Source organism: Cervus elaphus, chromosome 3 (assembly GCF_910594005.1).
Source record: "Cervus elaphus chromosome 3, mCerEla1.1, whole genome shotgun sequence".
Lineage (NCBI taxonomy): Eukaryota > Metazoa > Chordata > Mammalia > Artiodactyla > Cervidae > Cervus > Cervus elaphus.
The window spans coordinates 24,069,760-24,082,695 of record NC_057817.1 but is presented as its reverse complement, the minus strand read 5'-3'; the positions used below and the strand labels follow the sequence as shown (position 1 = coordinate 24,082,695).

At 38.1% G+C, this 12,936-nt stretch overlaps 2 protein-coding genes and 1 long non-coding RNA gene across 7 annotated transcripts in view; 2 read left to right on the top strand and 1 right to left on the bottom strand.

Moving 5' to 3' along the window:
* The window catches only part of CEP83 (centrosomal protein 83), a 136,433-nt gene extending 133,335 nt beyond the window's left edge, over positions 1 to 3,098 (top strand). For all 3 annotated transcript variants that reach the window (XM_043881341.1, XM_043881347.1, XM_043881375.1), the window contains 2 exons: positions 1,262 to 1,451; positions 2,414 to 3,098. In XM_043881341.1, the coding sequence (XP_043737276.1) occupies positions 1,262 to 1,451; positions 2,414 to 2,518 (295 nt within the window). In that variant the 3' untranslated portion in view covers positions 2,519 to 3,098. The remainder of the gene's footprint in view (positions 1 to 1,261; positions 1,452 to 2,413) is intronic.
* Positions 3,099 to 3,704: 606 nt separating this feature from the next.
* Positions 3,705 to 12,936, bottom strand: part of PLXNC1 (plexin C1) — a 152,226-nt gene continuing 142,994 nt past the window's right edge. Inside the window, exons 28-31 of the mRNA XM_043881327.1 lie at positions 11,165 to 11,312; positions 7,442 to 7,582; positions 7,284 to 7,358; positions 3,705 to 6,196 (exon numbers count right to left, since the gene is read on the bottom strand). Coding sequence (XP_043737262.1) covers positions 6,092 to 6,196; positions 7,284 to 7,358; positions 7,442 to 7,582; positions 11,165 to 11,312 — 469 coding nt within the window. The 3' untranslated portion in view covers positions 3,705 to 6,091. The remainder of the gene's footprint in view (positions 6,197 to 7,283; positions 7,359 to 7,441; positions 7,583 to 11,164; positions 11,313 to 12,936) is intronic.
* LOC122680241 lies at positions 7,578 to 12,072 on the top strand. 3 transcript variants are annotated; one of them, XR_006336667.1, is made up of 3 exons: positions 7,578 to 7,756; positions 8,668 to 8,776; positions 11,071 to 12,072. It is a non-coding gene; the product is annotated as an uncharacterized LOC122680241 (long non-coding RNA). The 3 variants fall into 3 exon arrangements; XR_006336664.1 differs by having other exon boundaries at positions 8,596 to 8,776; XR_006336665.1 differs by lacking the exon at positions 8,668 to 8,776.

The following is a 12,936-nucleotide window of genomic DNA, read 5'->3' as shown; positions in this document are numbered from 1 at the left end:
TTCTGTTTTGTATGGTTGAGACTGACAGGAAGGTCAATCCCTGGCTTTGGTAGCCAGGAGTGGTGTAAATCCTTGCTGCTGAGACAAGACAGTTTAGTGATTACAAACTCTAAATTGTGGCCACAACTTTGAATCAAGGCTGTTTTTTAATGTTTTGGTATGGGAAACATCATTGGGCAGTAGTTTCTGGTTCTTATTTATAGCCAAGCACAACTAATAATCTGTATCATTAGCATTTTTGAGCAGAGATTTACCATTTTTATTTAGTAGTAGTGGCATTGTATGACCCATGTGATTTAAGTTAATAAAATCTTTTCAATTTCAGCTAATTAGTGGTAGTCTTCAGCATTTAGACAGTATCAGACTTTCTGTAATGGAAGTTGCCTGTATGTCAAGCAATGATGTTTTAACAATGTGCACTGGTCTTCTTGGGTATAATTAGTACTAAAATGTGAACAGTTGTGTGTGGTTTTTTTTTTAGAACATCCAAGAGGTTTCCAGACTGTGCAATAAATGCCAGTTTTACAAATACTTTCTGTTCCAAAGTGAGAAGCCACCACATTCATTCTAAAACAAAATTCAACTTATTATTTCAAAATTAATCGTTGTGGAGGAGGTGTTATCAATTCAAGAGTGGGCAGCTATGGCACAGATCATCTAGAACTTTAAATGGTTTTGAAACTATATTTGATTACTTGTGATATTAGGAAATTAATGTCCAAAAAGGTGGTGATCTGTGAAGGCCTGAAAAGTTTTTTTTAATCCATGTCATTTTCCCTTAAGTTGGGTAGCTTTACCTTTGTCATTAGGAACATTAAAAAAAAAATAGGACAAAATAAATTAGCTATGTTTGACCATATTTCACCTACAAAATTCATAATATTCAACCTGGTATTTTCTCTATTTCTATTTGATTTCTGAAGTAAAATAAGGCACCCCCTTTTTTTTAAGGAGTCCTTGTAGTTTGAAGATTCATGGGTTGGGGGAATAGAATTAAAGTAAAAATATCAATGTTTTTAATCTCTTAATTGTCAAATAAAACTTTAAGTTGACAGCCTACAGGGCCAACAATAACACATGTAATTAAGATGTCATGTTTCTGTTTATCTTTCTAGATAAACTGAATTTTATGTATTATATATAGGTAAATCTTACAACTTAAAAATCCTTCCCTCCCAATTAAAATAATGTTCTGTGACTCATACTGCTCTTCAACAGAATATAACTGTATTAAGCAACAGAAATGCTTTTCCTTTTTAAGACAAAATGTTCCATTTGAAGAGTATACAAGGCTTCAAAAAAGACTAAAGGATATACAGAGAAGACATAATGAATTTCGAAGTTTAATTTTGGTTCCTAATATACCTCCATCAGCATCCATCAATCCTGTTAGTCTTCAGTCATCAACTGTGATTCCAGGCATGGAACTGTCCTTTCCTCCTCACATGCAGGTATGGGCATTTATTTTAGGAGAGCAAAGTTAGATAGATACTTCTGTAAGTTTTACCTGTTTAAATAGTCAAAAACCTAAATCTTTACCAGAAAAATTGCTGAGAGGCATAGTGGATTTGAATCTATCCTTCAGTGATGATGCTAGGAGTAAAGTCTCCTACTGGGCACCTGAAAGGAAGGAACTGATAAAGTCTTTGAGTAAACTGTTGAGTTTGTAGGTCACTCATGTAATTCTGATTATTACCAACATTTATGCAAATGTACTATGTGCTTTCCATACAATATTTTATTTAATCCTAATGAAAAATGCTTTGAGGGAAGGTATTAGTATTCCTAGTTTGCAGATGAGGAAGCTGAGTCAGAGAGGTGAAGTGACTTGCTCAAGGTCATAACTGAGAGCTGAGTTTCAAACCTAAATTTGTTTCCAAAACTTGAGTTAGTTTTACTTTATCAAATCCCTGAGATGTTGAGGGAACCAGATTGATCAGATGATTTTTAGAAGATGAACTGTTAATAAGCAATGACATTTTGTAATGTTGTAAGCAAGGAAGATTTTTAATGTTCTAAGTCACTGAATTGTATCTCTGATGAAGTGCTTTGTTTACATAATAAACTTCTTTTAAACTCGTCTTGTTAGAAAGTTGCCACATAAGTACAGCTGGGCCCTGCATTACTATTATCTAATTTATTCTGCGGTGAACTTTAAACCTAGAGAAGAACAGACTTTGGGTATTGGCTGAAGGCTACAGCCTGAGGCAGGAGAAGAGGGAGGACTAGTTGGTAGTCTAGACCATGCTGGTGTTCTTAGACTGCTAAAATGGTCATCCTTTTCTTGCCAGATGTTGCAGACCTGAATAAAAGAGGCACTGAGGCCACTGCCTAACAGTTATTTTTCCACCAGTTTTTCTAATAGTCTTTCTTGCAATGCTTTTTCTGTTTTTCCTTTTTCTGTGCTTTTAAGGAGGAACAGCATCAAAGGGAACTCTCTCTACTTCGCAAAAGACTAGAAGAACTTGAAACAACACAAAGGAAACAACTAGAGGAACTTGGATCCCCTGGGGAATGATTTGCTTGGAGAAAAGGCAGATCAAAAGGGATGAAATCAGTGACTCAATAAAGCTTGAAGTTTTAATGTATGTGGCATTTTAGATACTTCATTACGTTTGCCAAAACCCTTGACTGTGCCTCAAGAAAAGGTACTAGCTACATGCTGTGTTGCATGAATATCAGGATTTTAAGGTTATAGTAATGATAAGTGAAGCCCTAAGACAGCTTCAGAGATATTTAGAATATTATTGACAACCCTTTGAGAATGTTAAATAAATGAACAAATAAAAAGGAACTAAATAGGGAATCAAGTTTTTCAATTATTTTACTTTGTTGAATTTTTTTTTGGGGGGGTGCCATTTTGCTTAAATATGACTTTGTTGAATTCCCTCTTCTTTGAGGTGCTTAGCAATCACATGGTCAGAAATGTTTTCTGGTTTACTATATGTAAAAGTTACAAACCTCTACTTCTTGAAAAAAGATGACAATTTAAAGTCAGCATAAAACTTAAGATATCTATATATATTACACAATACTACCTTTTCTAAAAGCTGTGTGCACATAATTTATTAAAAGCTTAATAAATATTTTTCTAGTTATATTGTTTTGTGTTTGTTTTAACCATACAGTGTAGAAGATCTCACTAATTTTGGCTTCGTTGAGTTAGAATTAATAGAAAATAACAAAGTACAAATAATGAAATCCTGTGGTTGTATAATAAAACAAGGGCCATTTATTGTAAAACTTGAACCCAGTGGGGTCCCTTTAGAAATAATGTTGGTATTTAACTTTGTCTCCTACTGTTTTGGATCTAACCAAATTGTTATAAATGTTTTATTTCTCTGTGTCCCTAAGTATGCCATCATTTGCTTTTTTATGTAACATCTTTTAAAGGCATTCTGCTGGAATAACTTCATATCAACAAGGCAAAGCTAAAGTCTGCTGGACTAAGAGGAATGTTCATTATCTAGACGTCATCACATTCAAAATTCCAAGATGACAGTGGAGGCAAGGAGTAAGATTGCATAGCCTTAACATCATTTAGAAGAAACTAGATTTACTTACTATATAATATAGCTGCTGATTTACAAAGTGTATACAGTGACACTTTGTTCTTGAAAAATAATTTCCGTGGAGCTACTTAGAATGAAAAAAAATCTATTACTAGAAAACTTGAAGGAAGAAAAAGACAAAAACAGTCCATATTTACATCAAAATGTTTATTTTTGGATATAGACATTTAAAACATTCATCTCCAAGAACTGCTTCAATCAGGTATACAATAAGAAATAGACTTTAAATCCCTAATACAGAAAAAAGTAATAGAATTAGTTTTTAAATGCTGCTGTAGACACTAGTGTTAGAAAAAAGAAAAGTTTATAAATGGTTTTGCACCAAAAAAATATGCAAAGAAACTTGAAAATAGAAATTGTTTGCCATTTGTTTCTCTGGTTGCTGTTTAATGTAGACCCAGTGACTGATTGTCTTCAGCACACATCTAATTTGGCCATGTACTGCGTTTGGCTAACGTGATCCAAAATGTGATCCAGATAGTGCTTTTCACTGGAGGATTGACAGACACGCTACACACATTAGTGAATCTTCACACCACCTCAGTGAGGTAGGTTAGAAATATTATACAGAAATTGAGGCACAAAGAGGTAAGTGACTTGCCCAAACTTCCCAGCAGCACAGTCCCTGGAAAAGGAGGTAAATCTCCACGCAGGATTCATGTGCCAGAGAGCCGGACAGGGACACCCTCATGTAGCATTTACTAAATACTGAGATAAAGCTGTAGCTGATCCTTTGAGATTTCTTAGCATTTCTGTACCCTAAAGAGGGGAAGTCTTTTGGGCAACTCTCCTACCCTTGGCTCTCAACTCTCCTGCTGTTCTCCTATGAATGCCTTCACATCAAGACTGCAGCAGCCTTAGAGGGGGACGAGACCTTTCTCATAAAGAATCTCTGTGGCAGGATTTTTGAGGTGTGTCCATTGGAAAGACAGTGGTCAGAAGTGACAGGACTGGGAAGGCGCCTATAGGGCAATAAAATGCTTATTTTCTCTGATCAGTTTGTTGAGGTCTCATCTCTCACTCTTCACCAGATAGTGAGAAGCAAAAAGAGCTGCATTCATTTAAGACAAATGGACTTCTAAATCCTGCTATCTCATAGATTGTTGTAAGTGATTATAAGGAATGTATGATCAATGTTTTATTTGCTACTTGAAAATTTTCCTTTCCTTAATCTGGGATTTGGAGCACCAAGGGTAAAGGTGCCACAAAGAAAGTTTAAGAGTTGCCAATTAAACTTTTTACTTCTGGTTTAATAGAAGGAAAACACAGTGGTATTAAAATTGGTCATGAGCAGCAAAAATTCAGGAATAAAAAATCAGCAATAAAAAGACTACAATATAACTAGATAGGGAATTCTTTTTTAAAAAAAGGCATGAATAAAACAGGTATTCTTAACTCTTTCTCTTGTGAGGAATACTTTCAAAAAGTACATAGTAAGACTAAGATACCAAGTTGTATACTAATATTTTTCAGGCCATGGGCCTCAAATATATATATATTCATATATAATACTCCAGTGTGAACAGCAATTTCATGAAATGTAAAATGTATTTTTTTAAATCACACACAAGTATTTATAACCACAGGGTTCACCAGAAGTCTAAAGCAAGGAGATAGTAGTATAGAAATGTAGGATTAGGGGACGGAGTTACTCTTCCATTGATAGTTCTGATCAAAGTTCTTAGAAGTAAGCTAATGATTTTTTTTTTTTTACAATAGCCAACACGTCTACTATTGAATACATTTAATATGGAAAAATAAAATGAAGAAAAGGTAGGTACTTTAAAGTGTCTGGGTAAGATGCTGTCACGTTTTAACGACGCCTACTCCCCCTCCTTGCTTTAGAGCTCTCTAGTGAAATGGAGGTGAGTTTGATGGAGTACAGTCGGTGACCACTGAAAAACACGAGCCCTTTCAACAATGTTGCAACACTGTTAGTTTTTGGTTTAAAAACACACACACACACACACTCACAAATGCTAAGTGTACACACTACCAAATTCTGCGGTCAGCTTTTCCAAGAACTACTGGGGAAAAGTCTCAATGCTGCAAATCCTCGAGGTTGCCCTCACACCCCCACCTTGTTTCCAAATGACTCATTTCACATTTTGTTTTGATCATTAGCAATGTCCCTTGTCTGCAGAGGTGCAGTGTAGTCACAAGTGCTACATAGCTGTAGTTTTCAAACAAAACCACTTATATCATTGTGCTTAAGTGGAGAGTGTAGTTAAACAATACTGACCCTTGCTTACTGGCCCTGTATTCTCTGTAAACAAGGAGGCTGTTTGCAACAACCACTTCAGCTCTATTTACAGAAGGGTTCCCACAGTACACACACAGGCACACTGGTTGATATGCTTTCTAAAAGCTGTGCATGTGCCTTGGTCTCTTAAAAAAGACAGTGCTCAAAGTGGAACCTATGTGCAAACTGAAATTCACAACACAGAGTAGCTCAAGCAGCCATTTTGCTCCCAAGTCATCTGAAGAACTTTACCAGATTAAGCCAGGCCCCAGAGTGCTTACATCCACTTGCATTTCTTCTTTTCATCAAATAAGACTTTTACATGCAAGAGTTGTTTCTGAGCTTCTTCCAGCCCTCGTTCTCTTTCTAGTTTATTTAGAATCTGTTGACAATTAGAACAGTTATTTTAGATATTGTGGTTTTAGCATTACAATTCTGTTTTTTTGCATTCCTGATGCTGTGAGTGGTAAATCTGTATGAAACAGATGCCAAGATTTTCTTCGATCATTTACATACTCACTTTGCAAGTTGTTTTGCTAAGTCATTATCACAGGATCAACAACACTTCGGCTTAAAATAGAAACTCGCAAGAAACACCGAACTACTTGCTTACAAATATGGGGCCAGAATTCCAAGGCCCTGTTTTATGCATTATGTCACAGCCATTCCAAGCACAGCAAGCATTCCTGGGCAGCCAACATGCAGGCATGTATTTCTTCTTAAATGCAGCAGGCAGGGGGCATCCTGTTCAGAGATGTCTACCTCCCTTCCCCTCCCCTCCCCTCCCCTCCCAATGCTTCCCTTCTAACCCCTGACCCCTGGAAAGAGGGATGCTTATCATGTTTAAGGAACTCATTGCCTCTACCCTACCTTAGTGCTTCACTTGATCTTCAAGTAGCAAATGGAATTGGTGAGCTATTCTCACCATTGACATGGATAGCCTGTCCCAGCATGACTGAGTGGGGGGGAATCAGGGAAGGGGGAATTAACATATATTTGGAAACAGCGCATCTGATGACTGTGTCTGTGTGAATTCCCAAAGAAAAAAATCCAGATTAAGGAGAATTAATCATAAAGGAGAATGGTTTATTGAAATAGTTGCTTAAGTTAGAAATATGTCATACTTTAACTACTGAATACAGAATCTAGGCGATTTAACAAGCTTTGCCTTCATTTTAGCAGATTACAATCAAGCATAAGCAGGCCCCTTTTATTAGGACCACTACTTACTCATCAAAGTTAACTGTGTCAATAGGCCCCATTAAGTCAAATGGCTGGTCCAAAGGTGGGCAGCCACACGCAGGGTCTGGCTTGGTGCCAGGATCCCGCATCTCAGACAGGCTTCCTGGCCTCCCTTTCTGGCCACATGGGATGCCAGAGCCGTCCTGAGACCTCCAGGATGCTTTATAACCAAATTCTGGTGGCTGATTTGTATCTGTTTTTTTTTTAAATGTTATTTAAAATCTTACCTCATCAAAATATTTTATGATGTATTTGTAGATTTCTGTCAAGGCCACTTCTTCATTAAATTCATTTTCATGTTTCTTAAAGAAAGAAAGCCTTGTTGAGAGATTCTGAAATGGCTTAAGTACCCAAATATAACCTTATTTCTACTTTCTAACAATACCTTAGATTCCTGAGTTAAGAATTCTTCCATCTCTGAAGATGACAAAGGAGGCAAATCCCTGATTGCTTTGTAATAAGACTTTACTTCCTCTTTGTAGGTTGGGATATCCTTGGCATAGAGAAGTTTATTAGTTGGTGCTTCCTGAAAAAAAGCAGCAAACACCAAGAGTTTAAAAAACCATCAGGAATTTATAGCAATACCAATGTAGCTGAACCTCCACCACTATTCTTATCTCCTGGTAACAAGTCTTCTTCATGCAGTAGGCCTTCATAAATGTTATTGACTGAATGACTGACTGCTATCCAGATAGTTCTGGTGAGTCACTGTTATTTTCAGGCAGATTAAATGCTAATATATTCTGCCTTCCTCTCATAAAAGAACTAAAATTATTATTTTTGCATGATTTTGAGTTACTGTAACAATGGAACTTATTTCAGTCATAGTTCATCACTAATAGTTGTAAAAAGCCTGAATTAAAGCATTTGCTCTCATCCTCACCCACCAGTGAATTTTGGCATTTATGAAAGGTTTGATTGTAGGTCTGATTGAGCCCTTTATATAACCATGAACGTGGTAAGTAATTGGCAATGGCAGATTTTTCTGCTTTTTCCTATTTTATTAGATTATAAAAATCTTTCAGTGTTCTCAAGAAAGAGCATGGTCATTAATATTGGTGGCTCTGATGTCTTGATTTTGGAAAAATTCCCTGGTAGTTTGAATGTTTTTGTGTAATTTTAACTGATGTTAAAATGCAAGTGAAGATTTTTTTTTTAAGTTATAATTTTGACAGAATTAACATGTCAAAGAAAAATCATAGCCAGTATAGAAAAGAGACAGAAAAATTTATTCAAACCAGCCTGAGGATTATGACCTAGGAGAGCGCCTCTCAGAAAGCTCTGAGGACTGTTCTCAAGAGGTAAGGGGGGGTGGGGCCTGCATACATGTGATTTTGGGGAAGGGGGCTGTGCAGTCAATCACACACTGCTATTTGTGAGGAACAGATATCTTAATGGTTTTAGTGCATTTCTAAGTATGGGAAGATTCAAGAAACTGAGTTCATGAAATTGTCTCCTGAAAATAACTAACCAAAGGCTAGCCAGTTTTCCCCGAGTGCAAACTGCCTCATCCTGATCTTTGGCCTGAATTCCTTTCAGGGTGTGTCGTAACAGGTCAGCAACTGCAGTGGGATGATGGGCAACATTATTTTGCAATGCTCTCCCTTTCAGACTTAATTTTCACCAGTGTTGGGGAGGCATTTCATGAGCAGGAGTGCTCATTCTCAGGTCAGACGAGGATTTCACTGATCGGCCACTCACTGTGCTGCTGCTGAACAAGGTAGGCCCTATTAACAGCAGCCAGAAGCCTCTGGACTGCCTGTCTTACTAGACTCTCATGGTCCAGGAAATGGTTTCTTCCTGTTGCTTCTTCCCACATCTAGAATTACACTATTACAATAATTGATATTTGGTCAAATTGTTTTAAGTCACCATTTTTATTGGAGGTTCAGTCATATATTTGGTAATGCACAAGATACAAATAATGTAGGAACATTAATAATTAACATTAATAAAGTATTTAAGAGCTTCCATTATGTGCAGCCCAGTATCTCCCCAGGTCATCTGATCAATCGCGATCTTTAAGGGAAATACTATGTTGGCACTGTATATAAAGTTCACCAAAGTAGACTGTACATATACAGTGTGTGGTGGGTCATTGTGACCCCTTACAGGACTGAGAGGAATATTCTCTTCTAAGGAGTTACACAGCTAGTGCCAGAAGAATAATGGGTCTTCACAGTTTAGTGGGCACTTCTGCCATTGGAGAGGGCTGATAAATGCAGAATGTAGGTGTACAGTGCACACTAGAGGGGAGGGAGGAGGCCCACACAGGCGAACATTTTGCTTAAATTTTTCTTGTTCTAAAATATGAATTTTTATTTATATCACTATTCATATCACTACTCAGGGAAGATAGGTGAGTTAATGCTAGGGCCAGCGCCCCAGTACATTTTTAAATGTACTGATGGCTTGGAGGAGGCCTGGACTGAGATATTTTTTCACCTGTCAAGTTTAGAACCTACAACTCTTGTGATCCTTCACTTAAAGTTTTATTTAGCCAGGCACTGTGGGTAGGCACTGAATGAAAACCAATCAATCAGTGCCTGCCCTTAAGCTTACAATCTAAGATCAGTAATTAGTAGCAGTGTAGCACAAAGAGGAGGACATAGAGTTAGATGTATGATAAGACCTGTAACCTCTCATCATCAATTCCTCATCTAGAAAATGAGGGTAATGGTAATTGTTGTGGTTCTTGTGAGAACTGAATTATGCCAAGAACATAGTAATCAATAAACAGCCATTTTTAGTATGGATAACTGTGTTTCAGTGTATTGCACGCTAGGGAGAACTTTACTGGTCAAAATTAGCACATGGGAAATGCATCAGGGGAACATTCACAGAGTAAGTATATTTAGACTAAATCTGAGGCTCCTCATACATTTTCTGGTACACATTAGGAAATCACATTTGTTGAATGAATGAGTAGGGTTTTATTAGACAGAGGTAACAGGAAAGGGATGAGCAAATTGATGTGAAAAGAAGCTCATGGTTAAGTCTGGGAAAACTAAAAGCTGTAGCATAAAACATAGGTAGATGGATTGGGGAAGAAAATGAGGAGGCCAGAAAAGAGACTTGAAGCCCAGTGGGGAAGGGCCATGTGGCACTGAAGATTTTATCTGGTAGGTAGTGGGAAATATTTACAGTGTTTAAGCAGGAATCTGACAGGATCAGAGTTTTGTTTTTGAAAACCTGAGACACAGTGAAAGGGGGACAGTAGGAGCCAGGACAGCAGTTAGCAGGCAGCTATGGCAGGGGAGGGACGGAAGTGAGTAGTAACCAACTAGAGACAGGTGGGAGGAAGGAGGAGACAATGCCGAGGATTTTACCTTGAGGGGCTATAGGCAGTGCTAGGAAAATAAAAGTCAAAAACAAATTTGGTTTCTAGAAATAGTGACGATAGTGAGTCTGGATTTAGACTTGGAGTCTGAGGCGCCTATGACATGTCCATCACACTTCATTCCAGGCACTCTGAACATCCTTCCACCAAAGACCCACTGCTCAGCATGAAAAGATTTCTAAACCCATTAGGTACAGATATTGCTCAGTTTATTATGGAGTACTTGGGTTAAGACCAAAACATCTCTTTCAGAGTTTCCTCTGTATTTTTTTCTTTTCTTGCCTTATAGATTTTTTGCTCAGCAAAGAACACCATAGAACAAATGATATTGATTTGATTACAAAATGACAAAATAGAGGTATTAGAAACCTCAGGCAAGATTTTCTTCCCCGTAAGAAATCTGTTAGATGCTTTTAGGTATATTCAGATGGAATTAACATAGGCAAATTTCAATAATTACATACTTTGGGTTCATAGTTTAGCAGCATCTGTATTAGCTTCTACATGAGATTTTTCCAGGAAACAAAAGCTAAAGGTTTTCACAGGCAGAGTTCTGTAGTAGGATGGAAGTAATCCATTTTGGTTTTCACTTAAACTAGATTAAAAATAGATAAATGAGCAATTTTATAGAAAAGCAGGTGTTCAGTGACCATCATTTACTTTTTTTTTTTTAGCTGATGTCGTTGTGTTACTTGAATGTTTACAAAGGAGACAGAGTGCTTCAGACTCACAGAAACACATACAGGAAATCCTAAAGCTGGGCCTTACCTTCCCAAGTTGCTGCTCCGTGAGGGAAAACGCGTCCATGAATGCCTGGGCGATCACTGACAGACAGCCGTCTATGTGTGGTGTCTTCTTAATGTCAAAGACAAACTGAGGGTTCTTCAGGATGTTTACCCAGAAGCGAAGAGGAAGGCTGTTCCGAGAGAGAGAGAGAAAGACCTCTTTTCAAGTACAGCCTTTCATGTGAGGCAGATGCTGTGTTTATCACAGTTTGTAAATGGGTGTTTCTGTGCTTGTTACTGAAGTATGCAAGTCTGCCTTGCCAAATATACCAAGCAACAGATGGCAGCGTCACTCAGAACAAGAAAGGGTTAAACTGTCAAAGAGTTCCTGAAAGGGAGGCCTGGAGAAGTCTGAAACTGGCCACTGACAAAACAAGAATTTTCTCCACCAGAAATTTGTCGATTATATTAGATAATGGTTACCAGTGAGAATATCTCATCGGACCTCTTCTCACCCCCTCTAAGTGCTACACCCTGGCCTAAGCCACCATCATCTCTCACCAGGATTATTACCCGCCAGCTCCCAACAGTTAATTCTTCCACAAGGACCAGCAACCCTCTGAAGACAGAATCAGGTCCTTGTCTTTCCACTGCAGCTCTCCATCCCCCTGGAGAAAGCCCTGCATGATCTAGGCCTGGTCCTCATCGACTGCACTTCACCTTATGCACCCCAGCTCCACCAGGCAAGCTTGTGCCACAGGGCTTCATCCGTTTTCTTGAAACTGTCTTGCCCCAGACAGTCTCAAGGTTAATGCCTCTTTTCAAGACCTGACTCAAATATGTCCACCAGACCTCTGACCACCCTGTCCTATTAGTCTGTTTTTTCCTCATTCTCTGCATTAATATTGCCTTCTGATATACAATTTATCTATTAAAATACCACCTCTGTGAGAGCATGGATTTCTCTTGCTTTACCTTCAACGCCTAACAGTACCTGATACATAGTTGGTACTCAGATATTTGGATATGATCTTGGGAGTCACTCAGAGTCCTCTGGCCTAGCTAGCTGTCGCCATCAGAGGGGCTGCTGGGCCTTTCAGCAGCTCTGCTGTCCTGACTAGTGCCCTTGGTCACACGCTACAGTCTGCCCAGTGAGATGGCAGGGCCTAGGAAGCCAAGGCTAGAGCAAAGGGTGGGAGGGAGCCACAGTAGACAGTTAAGGTAGGCCTGGAGCTTTTAATACTTATTTAAAATGGTCTGGCTAACCTCAATGCTTAGAAGGGCTTGAGCTTGCACTGAGAAGTTCTGTTACATAATAACTGAGTCTCATTCAGCTCATGCACAAAATATTTGAATGAGAGGTAATGAGCTATGTTTCTTTAGTGAGGAGAAATTTTAATTTGGATACCTTGCCTCAGCTCAAGGTAAAGTATTAAAACATAATCCTCTGACTAATTCTCATGGCATTTGACCACATAAAAGCAGAAATTTATACAACAGACAGCTTGGAAACTGCTAAGTGATGAATCCTCTGAGGGACAAAGACTCTTCTCTAATGTAAAACTATGATAAAACCACAAAATATTAATTTCTCATCATTTACTGGTCAAGCTAAACTTGTTTAAAGTAATAATAATAGAGTTTATTTACTTTGACCTAAAGAATAGGATTCTCAGCACAGGAATCGTTTTTATTTAAAAACAGTACCTACCAATAAGAAACTGCTTTGACATGCTAGCTTGCCAAGCCAAAAAATTCAAATATAGGGATAATCCTTCTGTAACTATCCATGCCCTTCTTTTAGTTAAGATTCTG